Consider the following 21,460-nt stretch of genomic DNA (forward strand, 5'->3'; position numbering starts at 1 on the left):
AATAAATCAAAATAAATTAAATTAAGCTAAAATAAATCAAGATAAATTAAATTAAGCTGAAATAAATCAAAATAAATTAAATTAAGCTATAATAAATCAAAATGAATTAAAATAACTTAAATTAAGCTAAAATAATTTAAATTAAATCAAATTAAATATGTTAAATTAGAAAGAAAATGTTTACAATGTGAATAATCGTAAATGATGTGACCCTTCATTTCGAAGAGTTCCGTAAACCTAGCGTTAATTAGTAGACCGGGAGCCGGTGGAAAATCGAGAGAAACAATAGCCCGGCGTTCTAACAAGGGGCCATTGACGAACACAATCGAGTGGCGCGGCCCCAAGGCCATTCTTAATCGCGTAACGCGTGCAGCACGAGGTCCGCCCCCTACGCAAGCTTAGGGGATGCCGGTTTCCGGGGGTAGAACCGACGCGTACCACGGCCAGGTTCTCTCGCAGTTTAGACTGTCAATGTTAGAGAACGGACTGACAGCAGGCCGAGTTGTCGGCACACGGCGACGAATGCCCGGCAGGAGCGGTAACGGTGCGTGTTGTCTTCAGTGTCGGGCACGCAGCCAACCAGCACACGGCTCCTCACTCACTCTCTGGTTCGTGAACGCGTGTTTCCCTTTGCCACGAAAGGGCGGGAATCGGAATTCCCATCGATAAATTCGCGTCGATTCGCTTCGATTCCCTTCGGATTTTCTCGCAACGAGCGAAAGGATTTATTCGACTCGAATCAATTTGTCCGAGAAAAGTGCCGGCGAAGTCGTCGCGATTCGTTTTCAAGCTTGCATCGGGAAACGAAAGAAGTGAGTCACAGACCGTGCGAACGCGATGAACCGGTGCTGAACCACGGCGACAAGGGTGCCACAACAAAACCGATCGGCTGGTGCGCGTGGTCGTTTTTTCCCATTTTCGGAAATTGGAGGCGGGCCGATCCCGGGCGAAACGAGCATCGGGAATCGATGCCAGTCGCGCTTTTCCACGGAAATCGCGGAACGCGGGCGGCTGATGCATTTATTCCGGTCCCGGTGTCGACGTCCCGGTGAAGTGCACTCTGTGAAATGAATATGCGGAATTTGTTCTGCCTGAATTTAATTCGCGGCCGGCTATTGTCACGCCGCGTGCCATTTACGTCGTCCGCTGTACGCGCGGCGTCGCACGAAACCAACGAGGACAGTGTTCGATTTGTCGCGCGACTCTGTGCCAGTTAAATAACAATCGAAGAAAGTGATGAACGGCTTCTGCTGGAAGGTGATCCGTCCAGTTCTCCAGAGACTTTGCTTCACGTTGGAGCGGAATCCCAGGGTGCTTGTGTTCCGTTCGACGTTGTCGGGGACCGACAGGCGGAGCGAAATCGAGTTGGATTTGTTCCGGATGTCGCCGCTCGTGGATTGGGTGTCGAGGAGGCGGTGAACGTGGAATGCTCGCGGTTAGGATGACATTGTTCGGAACTGTGGAGGAACACCGGCGAATGTTGGTCGACAGCGGCTGATACCGGCCAATTCGATTAGAGAAACGTGATTGCGGCCGATCAATCGATCCGCGACTCTCGCGGCACTCGTTCCCGCCTCGCGTCGCGAACGGAATCGCGATCCTCGTGGCAACGGATGATCGAGATTCTCCTACGAAACTAGTCGTTGTATCATATTTTCACAAGAGCGTATTTATCGCAAGGGTAATTATTTAGTCACGTAGGTATATTTTCGTACCGGAGGTATAATTGTACAGATATTTATCGCGTGTACGACCGCGGAGTATTTTTCTAAATAATCATCGAGACTGACAATTAATTTATTCGTCGAAACGAAGCTCGCGGAAGAACGAGGAGAATAAAGCATTTCGACCGCGGGTTCGAGAGGATTACGATTATCCGGCTCGTTTCTCTCGACCGACAGTACTCCGTTGAATGATCTATTTTCGAAAAACACGTCTCGCTCCGAAAATAAAAGAAAATCCGGAGTACTCGTTTCTAACTGGGTCATCGGCAAAGAGAAATCGCCCGGACCGTGTCGGAAGCTGTTCGAACCTTCTGGATTTCGTAAATCCAATCTCGTCTTGAACGCGAAAAGCGACGAGGACGACAGAACTGATTTATACCGTAAGACACTCGACTCGACGCTCGCACACGGAACGAAACTTTTATTCAGTATTCGCCACGATAAAGTATTTTAAATGAAATCGCTGTGAATCTGATGGGATCGCTGTGAACCTGATGAGACGCCGTTAAACTTATTCAAACCTAGGAGTAGAGAATCTCTAGCCAAATATTTTTCATCTGGAGAGCGAAAGGATTGCTCAGGGTTGGAGGAGAGCGAAACTCCGCCAAACATAGTTGAACTCCGTCAAATATAGTCAAACACCGTCAAGCATAGTCAAACTCCGTCAAATATAGTCAAACACCGTCAAACCTACTTAAACTCCGTCACACATAGTCAAACACTATCAAAACCTCTTCGAACCTCGGAGACTAAAAATTTGAAGACTGAATGATGGTTCGTCCGTAAATACAACAAGAAATTAGATTAACAAAATCGAGATCGGCGATCACCGAGCGAAACTGGCGCGGGTGGCTGAGAGTTGTCGGACGCGCCCCGAATTGCTATTCTAATCCCGCGTCCTTGAGGAACGGGTTGCCGGTGGTGTCTAGATGCCTGGGAGCTCGGCCGTAGCCGATTGATCAGCGCACCAGGGCCTCCTCGTTGTACCAACAAACGGCCGACGGGAACCTAAGAGAACCTGAGGATGCCGGGAACCGTCAGCCACGGGCCGAAAATAAAGAGAGCAGTGATTTTCATCGACAAATAATCGCCGCTCTTCAGTCTACCGAGGCTTAGCCGACCCGGTGGCCGTGCACGCAGCTACCCCTTCGATCCTGACCGAACGAATCGCCTGGGATTACTATAAAAACAAGGTGAGCTAACCCCAATAAAAACAATCTAGAGTTTCATTGATTTTCCTTGGCGATTTAGCGTCGTTTCCTATCGCAACTGATTTGGGAAAATCGAAGACGACTGCTGAGATTTATCGAATCCAATTCATTTATTGAAATTGTCGAAGACAGCTGCGTGTATTTATCTATTATTATATGACATTATTGTCAGATTTAGAATTATCTATTCGTTTCTATCGGCAAATAATGTTTTCATATTTCTTCTACAATTAACACGATTCGTTTGAATAAAACACTGTGTCTATAAGAGAATCGTGTCCATCTGTTATATTTTCAGAAAAATAAATAAATTGTACAAATAGATGGAAATAATTTATCATTAAGAAATGATGAATATAAGAACTAGAATACTGTGTACTATAGGTTTATACTGTTGTAAATGTAACCCTACTTTGAAACAATCCGATTGAGCCTAATAAAATTAATATACAATTAGAAGATAATATTAAAAATTAGAAAAGTTTAGATCTTACAAATCTGTTTCTATTCAAAATCATTTCCTGGATAACAGGATCGGCAGACCTTGGTTCCCGCGGCGCCAAGAAGAAGTCAAAGAGCAGCAGCGGCGGCGTCCTGGTCCCATAAAGTGGTGCTCTCGAGGCCAAGAGGCCCGTGGAGAACCAACAGAGCCACCATACAGAAGCGAACAACCCATAGAGGAGTGACCGTATCGGCGCACTTGAGCCACGCGGCCGGTTCATCGAGAAAGCTAATTTTAAAACGATCTCGAGAGGACTCCTTTCGATCTTTGTAATGATCAACGACCATGGCGCAAGGAGCAACGACCCTGACGAGTCTCCTGCTGCTGCTGATGTCGATCGCGAGGTGCTCGAACGGCTCCGCGAACGCCCAGCCGTCGTACACCAAGGTGCTGAGGGGCGTCAAGCTACCTGGTGGTTACATGGAGGTGATACAAGAGGAGCACTGCTCGCACAACACTGTCAGGCTGACATGCAGGTCACTCAAGGCGTTCATCTTCGTCATCGAGGCGGATTACTGGCCGAATCACACCTACGTGTGCAGGCACGAGTCCCAGAAGCTGGTCAAGAAGACCACCTCGGGCAGAGGTAACCTGCAGTTCAAGAGCCAGAAGCTCATGGGGAATTATGTAGATGATGTCGAGGACGAGGGGCTCAGGGCAGTGGACGTCAGACAATCGGTGAACAGCAGGTGAGTCTCTTCGCTCTGGTTTTAAAATTGCTGCGAGTTTCTACGTTGGTGCTGAATTGGTTTACTGGGTCCTCAACGCTTTGATACTTAATATTTAACACTTAACAGTTTCTTAAAAAATATATCAGTATTATATTATTAATTAAATTTATTCTATTTATAATATTAAAGAAGTTTGTCCTATTTATATTGTTAACAAAATTTATCCTATTTATATTATTAAAAGAATTATGTACATTAATGAAGTATATGATAATTGCACTATTAAAAAATTTACCACATTTACATTATCCACTCTGACATTCGCGTCACCAATATAGGGATCTTCAACTAAGTTCAACTTAGTACTTCATTTATAAAAATTAATATTTACACTGCTCCATTACAAATTCTTAATTTCACTAAAATTCGCGCGAGGTAAAAATATTGTTAAAGTAAAATCAACATCATATAACTTTGCTTAGCAATTACAATCTCATGGAATAAAATGCTTGAACTTCATAGAATTTTGGAGGTTTTCGGCTGTCAAAGAGTTAAGCAAAGGTCACGGGTCAAAGGGGACAGCTCTCGCGAGAGTGTTTGCCGTTTGCGAAACAGAAGTTTGAGATTCCCTTCGGGGAATTATCGTGTTCGTCGGAAGCGCGGCGGGCTTAATGCTACCGCGATAGCGTTTTCGGAAGTTCTACGGTGTTCCCATGGGTGCGCGTCGCGCTCGTTTTTCGTCGGATTTCGACACAATAACGGCCTCCCGGTGGTAACACGAGTCACCGACCATGCATCCGCAAGGCAAGCAGTGTGTAATGAATATACGGTTACCAGTGCGTAGACCGCAGGACTAGAAACCGCTCTCCGGCCGCGCCAACGCGCGCGGTCGAAAACAAAGAAACGAACTCTCTCGACCCAATTAATTATTGCTCAGGTTGGGTACATCGAACGGTTATCGGTGGCTTTCAACGATTCCGTGATCATAGGATCCTAGAGTTACTCCGATACCTCAATGCTCCGCCTCGGTTTTGCTAGGTCAGCTCTGCCCGTTAGAACCACGCGCTGCTCGAGCTTTAATGCGACCGAACCGTTTTGCATTACATATAAATTGATTAACCCTTCTGCCGTGTTTTCTATACAATATGGTACGTCGTGGAATTTATTAAACAACTCTTACTTGAAAACTAGCAATGCTATTCATGTCCAAGAATTTTGGAATATAATTTGGACATTCTAAAGTAAGGACGTAAAAATTTACAAGACGATATTTTATTCACAAGTGTATTTAATTAATTATTAATTCTAGATTTTCGATAGATATAATGTGTGACAAGAATAGCAACAATATTGACGTAGTTGTAGCTAATTTCATCAGATTTGGAACAACTCCATAAACAATATTTAACTCCACCATTCAACATAAATTATGCTTGTCCTTTCTCCTATTGTAAAAGTAGGTATTTACTCATACATATGAATAAACTAAGTTAAATTATATTAAAATCCTGACAGAAGTACATGAAGCAAGAGGTACATTAAAATTGCTTGATCTTTCTATCGATTTCAATAATTCGTAGAAAAACAATTTTTCATACACTTTTAATATTCAATATAAGTTTTTAAATAAAACGTATTGTACTGTAAAAGTCGTTTGCTAAATAAAAAAAAAACAAATGAAATAAAATATTTCTGCTAAAGATCCTCGAACAGCAGTTCCTACGACAAGGGAAAAAATTTCAGTAAGCTGCTCGGATCTTCGGACGCCATATTGGGTCCTCGGCATTGTCGGCGTCGGACGTCGTCGGCAGAAAAGTGCATCGGGAGGGGGGGATGAACGTCGAACAATCGCGTGAATGGAGCCGCAGTCGAATGCAATTCGGTGGAATTAGCCGACCCTTTTTTTCCTCGAGTCTCCGCGAGAGAAATCGGCTCTCTCTTCTTTTCAACGACTCTCTTCTCCATCCCCCCCCTCTCTCTCTCTCTCTTTTCCGAACACCGCCGACGCCCTCCTGCCCTTTGTGTACCGCGTCCGACACAGCCGTGGCGTATCTTCGTAGGGTCGAGCGAAATCTCGAACACGCAAAATCGTCGTTTGATGTGCGCCAGCAAAGCGTGCGCGAAGTTTTAATTGCCTTTTGAGCGACGTTCGATGCCCGCCGAAGGAGAAATCGTTTCCGACAGAGCGCATCGCGCGCGAGGAGCACAGCTCGATGAACTTTGCAAATATGCGGGGGGTTGCAGCGATCGTGAAGGGAGCGACCTTCCCTCCATCGCTCTCTCTCTCTCTCTCTCGCTCTCTTCATCACTCTCCCTCTCCATCTCTCTCTCTCGCGCTCTCTCTCTCTCTCCTCATCACTCTCCCTCTCCATCTCTCTCTCTCTCTCTCTCTCTCTCTCTCTCTCTCTCTCTCTCTCTTTCTCGCTGTCTCTCTCTTCTCACCCTTTCAGCCTCGGCGTCTTCGAATCGACGAATTCAGATTCCGGCTCGCCTAAATCGCAGACACAGAACAGTCGCTGTCCAAAGTATTTTTGAATCACAAACACGAGCGTGTATTACCTAGAGAACGCTCAACACTCTGCTATTTCTTCCTCCCGCGTGTAATAGATTATTGTTTGCTGTTTCCAACACTCCATTATATCTGTTTCGCAGCAGGTTTATTTTGTAAAGCACCGACGAATTTGTAGACTATTTGTAGAGTTGGCGAATTCGTAATGTATTTGTAGAGTAAGTGAATTTTTAGAGTACCGAACCAGTTGGCGCAATTTAGAACAATGAGAAGGTTCATACTTTTATTTTACCATTATTATAATAATTACGCCGCTATGATTCCGATTTACTCAATTATAGAACAATGGGACTAGATATAGAATTTATTTTTCTAAGAATGTTCGTGAATTGATTTCTGTCATAAATGCTCAGATAATAGAACAATCACTCGGTTTATAATAATACTTAATATATATAATATTTAGTTTATACAATAGTTAGTTTATATAATATACGTCATCGATTTATACAATACATCGTATCGTTTACAATTTAATAAAACAGACCAGAATTGAAAGGTATTTAAATAACGAAAGTTTCTGATATTGGAGGATCGTATAATCGAGGTTCTACCGGAATTAAATAATCCATTACGCTATCAAAAATAGATAAATCGAGTTCCAGGCCTGATAGGGACATATAGCGTTCGCGTCAAGTCGTTCGTGGCATCATCGAGGCGTAATGATCCGCGCGAGAGTGTCGTGGTTCGAAAGTAGCCATCTGCGTCGAAAAAAAAATTCAAAGGGATTCCTCTCGGCGTGGGTGGCGCGCGAAACGTTATTTCCCCTTTATTTCCGGGCTTCGGGGTGCCGGCCCGATAATATCGCCGAGAGAGAGAGAGAGAAAGAGAGAGAGAGAGAGAGAGGGTAGACACTGGCTGCGTCGACGTGAAAGGGGTGAAAGGGCCGAGGGCCGACCCTTCGGCCATTACAGCCCCCCAGTGCAGAGTCCACTTTCGATTCCCGCGCAACAATCATCTCGATCTGAAAACAATCATGATTCCTCCTCCTTCGCCGGTCGCGCGTGGGGTGGCCTCGCGCTTTCGACACCGGGTAGACGCGCTAATGGCCGGCGTCGCGTATTTAATTGTCAGCCGCTCCCCCCGGGAGCTTTGCCAGCCGATACAGTCTCCGCGATATGCGAATTCGTCGGCGTACGTGTTCCGGAGCCCTTTTGATGTGCCATCGATTATTCTAGAGACTTGTTGATTGTTTACTTCGCCGACGGTTTAATTAAATATGCAGAAGTACGCCGACCGTGCAAAACCATCCGAGATTATGCGCGGGGTGATGAATATTTTTGGGTGGGGAATTACGGAGTTCGTAGAACTGACGGGAAAGCTTTCTATTTTCATTTAAATACATTTTCATACTTTCGGTTCGGTTATGTTCAGACTAGGTTCACGAAACACGTCGAAATGACAGGACATAGATGTGTTATTTATGGCAAGTATTAGAGTAACGCTGTAATTTTCAATGCATTGTATAAATTATTGTATCTTATTTTAATTTAAGTTACCGTACTTTATTTGAATTTAAGTTACTGTATTTTATTTTAACTTAAATTACTGTATTTTTATTTTAATTTAAATTGTTATATTTTATTTGATTTTAAATTGTTATATTTTATTTGATTTTAAATTGTTCTATTTTATTTGATTCTAAATTATTGTATTTCATTTGATTCCAAATTACTGCATTTTACTCGAGTCTAAATTATGGTATTCTATTCGTTGCAATGATTGATTGCTGCAATTATTTCCTGCATGTTATTAATGCCACCAAAACCCACGCAATTCTAAAACTATGATCAATCGCCCGCATCAGTGAATACGTTCTATCAGTCGACTGTCCGACTGGGATCCGGTGGATCGAGTTTTGTAATATCTGAAGGTTTAAACGGATTAGCTTTATTCTCGTAGATTAATATTTACGGCGACGGCTTTCTGTTTTGCAGATGTTCCGGGAAAAAGCATTGTCCATACAGCTTCATTACGGATCATCCGAGCGCAGCTTATTGGAATCCGGCTGCTTTGAGAATAAAATATGCCTGCGTTCCAGGTAAATTTCACTCAGAACACTGTTGCACTTTTACAAAAGCTTTGACACAAATTCGTCCGGTAAATTTTTTTGCGCCGCTATTCACAAAATACCGGAATTTCCCGACACTGTAGAAATGATACGGTATGTATAAAAACAACGTGACTTGTTTAAAATTATATGTTTTTCACCGACGGTTATAATTGTACCATCTTTTCCAAAAATTAGAATTTAATTTATTTAGAATTAAAAGATCAAGAATTGATTAATTTATTTAGATTTGAAAGAACAAGAATCAATTAATTTATGTAGGATTAAAAGATACGAATCAATTAATTCATTTAGCATTAAAAGAAAAGAATCAATTATTTTCTGTAATATACAAATGACAAATTTTCCTCGTTTGGCTATTGGTCATTGGTTTTACGAAATGACGAATATTTGTCGCGCGGACGAGTATGTGTTAACTTGTATTCACACGTAATATACGTATGCTTGTACGACATATATCGAAAATATTTGACACCGAATAATTGAGAATCGGATCGTCTAAAATAAAACGACGGGTCGCGACATTTCGTACCGTGTGTGAGAAACAGGAAGTGCGCGCGATTCGATTACCTCTTCGCACGAGCATGACACGTTCCCCGCTCGGAACGGCAGGGAGTCGATTTTCAACCGTGTGCAATCGATAATCTGCGATCTAGATAGTCGGAAATAAATATCGGCTTGTCTCGATCGGACTCAAATCGTACAGGAAAACGACGCGAATGACAAGCCCTTCGATTTCAGTGTTCGGTAAAATCGAGGAGTATTTCTAGAGACCTATGATGCATTGAAATTGAAAAACTTATTCTCCTTAAAATATTCTATCTGCCAGTGGTATACTATTTAGCAGCAATACCTTGTTATAAATAAGAATAAATACTGCTAACAGGTTGCCAGCATAAATTACATTTTTGGCATATTATTTTCTACAAACACTGAATTTGATTTGGATAAGAAATAAAAATTCGAACGTCGATGTAAAATTACATTTCGAATACTCCGGCAACGCTTCTTGGAATAATACTGGTACGGAGCATTTGAGGAGCTCATACGCGATTCGGAGCAGTTCCGGTTTGAAATTCCACGGGATCACGTGCTGCTTCTGAAGCCGTACAATGGCGGCAAGTTCTTCCGGAAAGGGACAACGTGTTTCGTAACGACCGGCCACGGCGCGCCGTCTGCGACGGAGGGAAAAAATCCTCAAAGGTCACGCTAATCCCTTATTTCTATGCAATGGCGTGTACCGGTAGTAAGAGACGCGAAAAGGTCCCGGCGATATGAATACTGAATGCAAAGTGGGCGAAAACAGGGATCTTTATATCTTTTATAAGTCCTACACTTTCAGCCGACAATTCCCGAGTAATTCTAGTAGAACTACGAAGTCAGTCAATTTATTTATAATATTTCACAAATTGTATTGCATCTAACTATTTTACGATCATTTTTTATTATTTTAATATTAATTATTTATTGTATTCGTAGTTGCGCGTAAAATAATACAATTAAATTTTGACGAAGCTAAAACTTGGTGACAATTTATGCGCTATTAATATAGCAAGTCATTTAATGAGTTAATAATTTAAAACTTCCTTAAATTGATAATTACAAAAGAATATCTGTATTTATAGTTCTAATATATGTATAAATTAAATTTTTAAAAGACGCCGACTCGAAAAAATATATCAACATATATTCGGCTTTTTATTCAAAATAAAAATTGTCAGTATATAGAGACCACAAAGACATTTATTCCTATGGTTGCTTTATTCAGTTGACAATAAAGCAGTATTATGTCTTTAATGTTTTGTATTCGATTTACTCGGTTACGTCATAGATATATGAAATGCGCAGTCGGAGTAAAAAGTCGATGCGACGTTAAGCTATGAAATAGAAGACGAAGAATAGCATTGTTCCATTCCCAAGTACTTTTTGAAATGCGCAAAAACGAATCACATAATTCCGGTCGGCTTTCGAGGCCAAATACTCCATCGCGCGACGGCTTGCGACGTCATCCCCCTCCAGGTGCGCCCGCACCCCGTTTTCGCCCGTCGAATGGAAACTGGAGCAAGGACACCCTCGCCGTGTACCGATACCACATAATGGTACCCGGAGTCACACTCGGAATCGACAAATGGACCGAAACGGATGCAGATGTTTGCCCCGTGTCCTTATACCCACCGGTGGTGTCCTCGGCACCCCCCTGGGGAGAGCGGCGCGCAGACGGGGGTGGCGATTCAATCGAACCGAATCCAACCGTAGACAATGGGATCTCTCTCGCGCTCGCCGATAATTTATACTCTTTTTACCCTTCCCGCGCCGATAACTCATCCCCCCACGGACGGGCTGGAAATTTAATTTGCTCCTCTGCCATAACCGGATCGCAATATAAAATCGAGAAGATACAGTTGCCACGAAAAGCTCCACCGAACCTCTCGACATTTAAATGGCTATAACATTTTAAATAACAATTCTATCGGAGTAAACTTTGACTGATTTCAAAGCTTCGAGATTCTACTTTCATAGTGCATCGTTCATTTTCTTGCATGATTTTTACACGGTTTTACACAACTTCGAATGTCTACTGCGAATTTTATGGTAAAATCGTTCGTTGTTTTAATTTCGTAATTTGATAATTAAAATCGTAAGTTAAACTCTGAAGTATATTTGCAATGAGGAATCTTTGATCTTGATATCTGTGTTAAGTTTACTCAGGAAATTAAATTTTCAATGTTTTTAGTGATATTTCAATTTGTATTATTCTCGAGAGGAAGCGAGTGCACAGAAATTCTGCAAAGAAAAAAGAAACGATGTACAGTGAAAATACGCAGAGAATTCATGCTTTAACATAGGTCCGAGTTTTCAGAATCTTTTTATCACGGAATTACAACGGTTGCAGTACTTTTTGCAGCCGCTGTCTCTGTTCATCTAATTTTCTCGTCGTTAGGGGATGCTCGTTCTCGGTTTATCTTCCTTCTTGTCCGGACTCGGCGATTAACGTTTCATTCTTTCTTTTTTTTCTTTCCCGTTGCAGAGAACTCCGTGAGGAAGTATTGCAACGAGAATATAAAGGTGTCGCCGGGCGAGGGGGGATTCCTGAACTCGCCAGGTTATCCGCTCTATTATCTCGGCGAGAATACGTGCGGATGGACGTTCAGGTCCGCTCCTGGCCAAAGGATCGTCCTCACTTTCCACGACCTAGATATACGGGGTGAGTATCGATCCGCGGCCGCGTGCCCTTCGCGACCTCCGTTAATTAAGCCGAGTGGATCCCGGCAGAGAGTGGGGGATCGATTTAAAAATCATGAGATGAGCAAGCCGACATTGAAGAAGATGAATCGCTACGGGGCCGTACTGGCGCGACGGTGATCCTCTTACATCCGCGGGGACTTGAAATTTTCAGGCGCATTGAACAATTCATGCGATTCTGCGGGCATAGACGAGAGATCGGAAGGGATCGTTTCTAACCTATTTCCGACGTCCGATAATTGACTTTGTACATTGTTTCACGAAATTGTAGCATAGATGAAGGTAAAAATTGACTAGGTTTGACCATGTAAGTCCGCGAAAAATTATTGTAAGATGATGATATTTTCTTTGAATTAAAGCTTGAAATGTCTGCTTTGTGACACTGTTTCTCGATTTTAAGTTTCATACAGTATCGCCACTGCAACCCTTTAAATACGGGGCTATATTTGTCCACACTGAAAATCGTCCAGTTTGACGAAATGCAGGGACTTAGTACAATTTTTTGGAACTGCTATTTTTCACTCATATGAAGTTTGATCCCCCCTCCTTAATTAATTGAAATAAATCAAGCTGCGAATTTTCGCTAAATTACGACGCTTTAGTAAAGTAATAACCTTATCCAAGTTAATCAATTCTTATGAAAACATTTGTCTATGCTATAATTATATACAAATGAATGATAATCATCTGCCACTTACATATTAAATGAAGGACGTCATCTGCTACTTGTAATGCTCCGCAATTTTCATATTTAAGAAATGCAAGTCATAAGACTATATCGAGAGCACTGTAATTCATTGGCAACTTATCCGGAAAAGTAGCTTTCTAGGAATAGTAAGATTGAACACTAAAATGTTTAGACAGAACAGATGACTGAGATTTATTGTTTTTCAGCGCCGGAAGCGGACGGTAGCTGCGTGGACGTGGTCCGAGTGCGCGACAGAGGAAGAACACTATTGGAGCATTGCGGAACCGCAGCCGGTGTCAGGGTCTTCTCGAATTCGAACGTGATCACGCTCGACCTTGTCGCCTCGAAGGTGTTTTATGCTGCCCGGGGATTCTTCTTGCATTATCAAGGTCAGGCTCCTGCGCTGGTTGCAACGATCACCGGAACGCGCGTTCCGATAACCGAGGAGAAACAATCGAGACGCAAGGATCGTGGAACACGAGACGAAGAAACGTCGATGGCGTTGCGCAATGAATCTCCCTTTTCATCCAGAAATAACACCGGCTCGGATCATTTTCGGTGCAGGGCCGTGACATGCGCGCGTCCGGTCACCGCGGTACATGATTCTGAATGGATATCGACGGAATCGATATCGTCTTTCAATGAAGAATCGGATACTTGGCCGCTGGACGAGACGAGATTCGTCGCGCAGCTCGATCCATTTTCATAATACATTTTTTGATAGCGATTTCTCACGGTGATATTTATACTGGAATGTTGAGTCATTAGTATCGTAACAATTTAACTCTTTGTCAATGAATAATTTTTTGGATATATTGAAAGAGTTTCGTTGGAAGAATTATGTTGTGTTACGAGATCTTGATATTGAATCTCGATTTAATTGTTGGCGTGGTAATTGAATGTCTTCGGGCATAATTAACTCCGTTTTTATCTAATAAGATGTAGCACATATTTTTTATTGAAAAGAGAACAGGATAAACGTGATGAACAGACATTTTTATTCAAGTATAAACTGAATAAAAAATCTCTTTAATATGAAGATGAGATATATTGATTATATTAGGTATATTAGCTATATTAATTATGTTAGACATATACTAGATATATTAATTATAATAGATACATATTAAATGTATTAATCATAATAGATACACATTAGATATATTAATTATATTACAATAAAATATACTAATACGCTATTATAATGCATATTAATATATCTCATAAATACGGAGCTAATTATACCCGAAAGCGAAACAAATTATATTTTCCAAAATTGTGCCAAATATAGGCGCAACGAGTCGCGGTCGATACAATTTATGAAATATAGTTTGGCTGGTATATTTTCACGCGATAGACCGGTCTTGTCAGCGATATTTTTCGGGAATAAATGGCAATATTTCGGGAAATTATGCGCTTTCGCGCTCCGGGTAGAAAAATAGAGACTTCGCGCGGCGAGGTGTGGCAGCGTTCGCCTGACAAATGGTTTAATATTTCAGTGCTGGGATGCCCGGACGTATCAACACCGAATGGGAGCTATATATTGAACGGCACCCTGACGTCCAGGACGTTTCTGTGCAAATTCGGCACCGTGTTCCCGGACAGCAAGGAAAGTATACGGACGCTCGAGTGCAAAAACGGCAAATGGAACGAAAGTGTCGTCGCCATACCCAGCTGCAAAGGTAGGACAGCCATTTTTATTTTAACGCGCGCGTCCACATTTTTCCTAAATTTTAGAATTTTACATATAGTTCTCAATTTCTGAACTTCGTATATACTAAATATATGTCGCGAAGAAGAAGGAAGAAAATTACATGGATATTAACGTGACATGTAATGTAGGCTTTATAGAAATGTAAGAAAGGGTGAAAAATGATGCTATCGAATTGCATCTACGTTGGATTAATCTGTTGGTATATTAAAGGTATATTAAAATTCATTTTTTAATTATACCCCCGTATGATAAAACTAAAATCATTCCTAACCAAATGGATTGAAAATCGTCGAACACATACTGAAAATAATTCCGAGAATTAAACATACTATTATGTAAATATCTAATTAACTTTCCTCGAGTGGACTTACGTAACACAGGTATATGTAATCCTTAATGACTGGCTCTAAGACGATCAAAATTATCTGTAAAAAAGCACTCGAACTCTTATCGCTGACCAAAAAAACGAAGAACGATGAATAGATAAGCACTCCTATCAAGATACCGCTATCACAATCGAATCTTAAATTGGCATCTTGTATCACCGGCAGCTGTCATTCTAAAATAATATAAAATAGTCTTTAAGTTTCGTAGCGCCGTGGATTCATTATTAATCCTTTGTACTCGAAACCATTTTAGCTGTAAATCAGAAATGATATTTCTTGCTCATAATATTTCTATTCTACATAACAAAATGCACTTTTATGTTTCATACGAAACTGATTACTATCTATTTAATACTAGACTATTTAACAATTTTTTTAAATCTAAAAATTATTGGTACAAAAATGATCTCGGGACGTGATAGAACAATTTTAACGAGACTCGCAAAGGGTTGAAAGAAAATTCGAAGAAGCGGCGCACCGGGCGCCGTGGTAGAGAGATACGCCCCTTACGGGCCACCCGGGGATCCCATGGCTGACCATCGCTTTGGTAAGGGGAAGTTGATAGTGGGGGTACCCCGTGGCAAAAGGGAGACGTCTGGTGGGGTTGTCTGCTCGAGAGGGGGAAGGATGAAAGAAAAAGACGAAGGGAAAGAATCTTGGGGCGGAGAAGTATTCGTGAGGGCACCATAGAACGGGAGCGTCGCGCACGCAACGACGCCAGCCGTCTCAACGCCACGTGTCCGCGCGAAAAAAAATTCGTCGCCGAAATTCATTTTTTCTCGTGCACCCGGTCCAACCGTTGTCGAACGATAGCGCGGTTCCGCTCGCCGGCCCTCAGGTCCGATTGTTAATAATAATTCATCGACGCTCCAGATAAGATAAACTTGTGCTATCCGACAGTCAAATTCGCGAGCTCGCGTCGCAGAAGATCCACGCCTTCATCGACGGCCGCAGCTAAGTTATCAGGTAATTTTTGCTGAACTTGTATTAATAGCAGCGTGGCGTGGCGACTTCTATGATACTTTGTTTGCGCATTTTAATGGGGACGTTGATAAGGACTGATCGAATCATTTCGGAGCTAATTATATATCGACCGAAGCAATGCTGACACACTATAAGCACCGTACAGGGTGATCCGCGCAATTTTTCTGGGGTGATAACAGTTAATATCATTATATGATTGATGATAATAAACGAGAAAGATAGATGACTTGAAGAGCACTAGGTTTGTAGGTTCTTTGATTTTTTAAGTGCATTAGTGCGTGTGCAATTAATAATTGCTTCGTCCCTTGAATACTTTCATATAAGATATATATAATTGTACCGTCTAAACTTGTTATTATAAAAATTGATTCCTCTGTTTATTCTACGTAAAAAATTATTAGAATATCCTGGCGAAGAAATGCATAGTTCTCGAGATATTCTGAAAAAATTTCTTTATTGAAGCAGATCTGTCACATTGTAATCATTTCTGACGTTTCTTTATCGTTCTCATAACTGCGTTCGTATTCTTTGTATTTATTGCTGCACATTCCACTGTAATACTCTCCCGGATCCTCTTCAGAATTTACAGGATTTCAATAAATTCTGGATCACCCGGTATACTGGTGGTTCGATGGAATAGTTCGGTGGATCGCGCGTTTAGATTATCGGGATCTGTTTTCCCGGACTTTTCTCGCGGTTTCTTTTTCCCCCCGTATCGATAATCACGCGAGATTGCATAAGTCGAGAACATGATCGACACTCGGGGTCAATAGAGTGATCACGCGGTTTGTGCGCATCCAGCGAATTCGGAATTAATTAATGCCGCTTGGTAACAGGCTTCCGGCAAGCATCGCAGATACTTCGCAAGAATTATTAATTGCCTTGTTCAGCATGGCCGAGCTCTCCTTCTTAAGCTTCTTCTTCTTCTTCTTCTCCTTCTTCTAACCTCCTTTATCCCCGCGGACGCTTTGTTCGCGGTTTCGGAATCATTCACGACGAGCGATCAATTAGGCCGTCTCTGCAGCTTCGGAATTGATCCAATTAATTTGGCGAACCGGACAATTATTCGGCAAAACCGGCGCCCGTTCGCCGATTCAAATTCAACCGGCAGTATGCCGCTTAATATGCATCTCGATCAGTATTAACCCTTTGCACTCGATGCCACTTTAGCTTTGAATTCAAAGCAGTTCTACTGACTTAGAGCGCTTACGTTCCGCGTAAAGCGAGTGCATTTTAAATTGAATTTTGTGCGCGGTGAAACTATTATACTTTTAACAGTATTTAAACTTTAAACAAATTTGGCAGATGTTGAACTAATTTTGAAACGTTCTATGACAGTTTTAAGTGGTGGGTTGGAGTTAACAGTCGAGTGCTAAGTGTTAAGATCCAGTATTTGATTTGATATGGTAGTTTAAAATTTTTTAAGGTATTATAGCAACAAATAAAATGTTGTCAATGCGGACAATTTTTATTTCGTATGAATGTCAACAGTGTGGCGTTTAGAACTCGACTTTCTTTCAAAATTCCGATTTCATAATTTATTAGAAGCGTATTAGGTAAGTTTTAGTTGGTATTACATATCGAGAGTTGATATTACATACGTATCCACTGATCGTTATGTAATGCTTTCTAAAAGTGTATGTCGCACGGTAGATGGTTTATATCAATAAATTATACCGGAGCAGTTTGCTAGACTGCATTTAAGACAAATATTGAAAGAAGACAGATCGCTGATAGTATCAGAAAATAGGGTACATTTCGTGAAAAATACAGCGAAAAATAAGTAGGAATTTCATAACAATTCCAATAAGCTTTATTTTACCATACACGAATTTTTCTATAATTCTTGATATCATATATTTTGTGTACTCATTTTTCTGACAAATTGCATAAAATCCACGTTACTTCCTGCTCGTTAATGTGCACTAGATTTTCCGTGCAGGAGAAAAACTGTCCAAGTTAATTATAAGAAATCGCAGTTAGTTGCAAATGTGTTTTCTCTTTTAACCTTTTTTCCGCACTTTGACGAGTCCGACTCGTTAATGAGTTTTATAGTAACAAAGTTAGCCCGTTTCTTTATGTCTGAATAAAAATTCTCTTCTCTCGTCGTGATTTAATTTTAAAAATTCCAACAAATATAGACACACGATAAATCTTTACCTTCAAGAAAATTACTATAATCAGAACAGTCATATTAATTCTAATATTAATTCTAATATTAATTTAAACAATTATTCTATAATAATTCTGATATTAAATCTATCGAGTCAATAATAATAAAAAGTTAAATGTGTAATAATTTATTATCGGATCCGTTCGTTTTCGTCAAAATTGCGTAAAATCCGCGGACCAGTGGCCACCAACGAATATAAATTCACGCGCACGCCTCGGAAATATATCAGCTGCACGAAAAATACGTATCCACGGTCCGATAATTATCGTTGCGAAAATATTTAACCGAAAACATGGTCGACGAAGTTCCGCCGGTATCTTTAATGGAAAAACTTCTGTACACAGTTTCGAATTAGTTCTCCGATCGGCGGCATCGATCCGGCCGAAGCCAATCGGCGGCCAATCGCGAAACTTTTCCCGCGACCTTTCCCGTCGCGCGCAAGCGTTATCGACCCCCGCGGCGAGATAGATCGATCCGCGCGCGTTTCATCCGCGAAACCCAATTTCCACGAATTCGTTCGTTTATTCTCGGCGCGTCCCGGCACGACGAGAGGCGTCTGAAACGAAACCGTTCGCGGTCAGGAAAAATGACAACCCTCTCGTCCCGACGAGAGCTCTCCCGGCGGCTTTTCACGCCTCCGAACAAAAGGGACCCGGGCGAACGTGTCTCCGCCCTTTGTGGCGGATCCTCCATTCGCCCCCGCTAATAACTCGCCGCGGCGTAGTTCTTGCCCGCGAGTTCGCGAAACGAGGTACGAAGAATGATTTTTGGATCGTTCTTTTTTTCGCCTTGGCAGCCCTCTAACGATGTCCAGGAACATCGAGAAAGCGTTCGGCGCGATTCAAATGATAATTTCGACGCGTTCCTCGGCTTTTTATCCGATGCTCCGGGTCCCTTTTAGACGTCTGCGACGATGATAAATGACGGCGACCGGATGGGGCCGATGTCGACGGCCGAGATAACTCTGTGTGCTCTTCGAACCTTTTGATGCTGCTGGCGATGGTTTACGCTGGAAATATTCTTTTAGGATGTTTTACGAGCCGCCATAACTGTACGTCAAAGTATTTCAGCTCGCGCGATTTTATAGGAGAGCGCTGAGAACTGCCGCTGCGGAAATACCGTGCTCCGATTAATAAATTCTGGTCGAAACTGTTCGATAAAATAAGTCGGCGAGAGACAGACACCAATGACGTCCGTACATCGATTCTAATAACTGAGACAACGTGACATAAAACACTTTGGTATATTACTGAAAACGTGTACATCAGCTGGAGACAAAATGATCTGCATATAGAGTGCACCGAGTAAGACCGTTGAAGCACAGGACTGCGGAGCAAATTCATAGCGATTCGTGTTATTGAACATCGTCGATGTTCTACAATATATTCATAGGTGCTGTACAGACGCTAACAGCTTCAGGCTGTCGATACTGAAATGGTACAAGCAATAGGACGCGTGAGCTACGATGCGAAGCAATTCCGAAGTTCACAGTATACTTAACGCCGATGTAAAACGGTCAATAATTAGCCTGGCGAGCACCGTGTACGGTTAACAACCGCCAGCCATATTGAACGTTCGCCACTCGACGCAACAAGACGGCGCTTTAACCGTGCGTTCTAACTGTATTCCCTAAGCAGGCAGGCTGTAGACTAGTATTCGATAAAACACGTCTCTCCAGTTATCCTAGAAAAGTATTCTTGGATCTTTTGCTGCCTTAAATCATTCTATTCTTAACAATGGAATCACGGGAGCCGAGCTAAAACCGGTCAGTCAAATATTTCGTGAAGAATCTCTGAGTCTCAAAAATATGTATGAAGAACATAGCGATGCAAATTATGGTACCAACAAAATTAAGACTCTCGTTTACTTTGTGTTATAGCCGTCTATATTATAGATCATAGATTAATATAGTTCAATATCATAAATGAATATAGTTCAGTATCATAAATGAATTTATATAAGGTAGCAGTGGAGGAAGCAGTGTCACGGAAGTGTCGCTTTTATTTTTATCACTGCGGAAGTAGCCAAAAGATATGCCCCTGTACCTGTTACTAAAAAGATTGTACAGTGACAGTTACGAAAGATTGTAACATAAATTTAACATTAACGTCGTACAAATTTCTAAAATATTTTGTTACAATAGGAAAATATCTTTGGATATGCCTGAATGCAAAAGCCAAAGAAAATACGAATCATACCACGTGTAAAATGACTGTGAACAAGTAGTAAGGCTGCGAAGAGCATTTTCATGCCAGGATCATAGTTCGAAAAAGTGAGTAGACTATTCATTTCCAAAGTCGCAGTAGAATGAAATATTTTGTGCTCGTCAACGGACGATAATGCTCGGACGTTTTAACGGGCCATTAGGAATTCAGCGATGGTCCAATTACCGCGAGTTGTTAGAATGCCGGTTCCGCGGCATACGAAAACTGTTATTCTGTTTCGAACTATGCGCACCGTAAACGGGGACGTTTCAAAGTCCCCGCGGACTTTCGGAAACGCCCGAAATCGGAACGGAAAGGGGTACACGCGCGAATCGAGCGTCACTTCAATTTTCGGGCGGTTGCCGTGCAACGCAAACTTCCGTAAGCATCCTGCAAAACAGGCGAACAAGCGCCGGTGACGATGGCTACGGCACACATTACATCTGCGTACACTACGAACGAATGCATAATTCAGAGGACGCGGAGTTTCGGGGGTAGAGAGCGCGCGGTTTTGCGGGCAAGAAACGTGGGAGAGAACGAAACGAGTCGGAGCAGATCCCTGCCGGTGGTGGCGGCGGCGGCGGTGGTGGTGGTGGGGGCTCCTCGATGTCGAAGGTGGGCGAGGAATCCACGGTGGAGGTGGCACGTTCCCCTATCACCTGCTCCCACTCTGCCTCCACCCGGAGATAATTTTAGAGTCGACAAAATAAAACAACGTTACGGTTGCACATGTTCGAACAGCTGCCGGCTGGCGAGAACTGAACTTTGAGCACCGACGATGGTAACGCAGCCAGCGAGTTTTTAAACCTTCCTCGTATGCCGTTTTTTAGTGTAAACACAGCTCCGTTTTTAGATGTTACGTTCTTACGCGGTTTTCATTTAGCACGGTGAAAAAAAATCAAATTTTCTTGTTACAGGATTTTATTACATTTAGCATAGTTAAAAACGTTACTTCATTTTTTGAAGATTTTTTTCTTTTTGATTACAATTTTTTGGATATATTTAAGGCATATTATATATTGTCATTATTTAGAATATATACGTAGTGTGTTATAATACTATTTTTCTATGTATACGATGTCCTTTTACACTGTCTTTTCTGAAACGCATCCACCCTGAGAAAACCAAATTGTATATTTTCGTGAAATAGTGACCACAATTTAACCCTTATTTTCTCTAAAAGAAATCAAGGACTAATTCTATTAAATTGTTAAACGTTTAAGGATTTACTTCTTAGTTAAAATATTCTTATCAATAGAAAATACTATTTTAAGATTATTTTAACAATATTTTAACGAAGAAGTAAATCCTTAAAAATTC

General features: G+C 41.7%; 1 protein-coding gene across 1 annotated transcript; it reads left to right on the plus strand.

Moving 5' to 3' along the window:
• The first annotated feature begins 2,145 nt into the window (after window positions 1-2,145).
• LOC144475131 (uncharacterized) lies at window positions 2,146-20,162 on the plus strand. Its single transcript, XM_078190710.1, has 7 exons — window positions 2,146-2,917; window positions 3,468-4,126; window positions 8,615-8,718; window positions 11,777-11,953; window positions 12,886-13,068; window positions 14,179-14,361; window positions 20,080-20,162. Exons 2-7 carry the CDS (start codon window positions 3,723-3,725, stop codon window positions 20,160-20,162), a joined length of 1,134 nt encoding a protein of 377 aa, XP_078046836.1. The 5' UTR covers window positions 2,146-2,917; window positions 3,468-3,722.
• The last annotated feature ends 1,298 nt before the right edge of the window (window positions 20,163-21,460 follow it).

The sequence above is a fragment of the Augochlora pura genome, chromosome 9 (assembly GCF_028453695.1).
Source record: "Augochlora pura isolate Apur16 chromosome 9, APUR_v2.2.1, whole genome shotgun sequence".
Classification (NCBI taxonomy): Eukaryota; Metazoa; Arthropoda; class Insecta; order Hymenoptera; family Halictidae; genus Augochlora; species Augochlora pura.

Coding starts and splice junctions, on each gene's coding strand:
- LOC144475131 (XM_078190710.1), top strand. CDS start 3,723: ATGGCGCAAGGAGCAACGACCCTGACGAGTCTCCTGCTGCTGCTGATG. Junction 11,954..12,885: donor CCACGACCTAGATATACGGG/GTGAGTATCGAT, acceptor ATTGTTTTTCAG/CGCCGGAAGCGGACGGTAGC. Junction 13,069..14,178: donor ATTCTTCTTGCATTATCAAG/GTCAGGCTCCTG, acceptor TTAATATTTCAG/TGCTGGGATGCCCGGACGTA.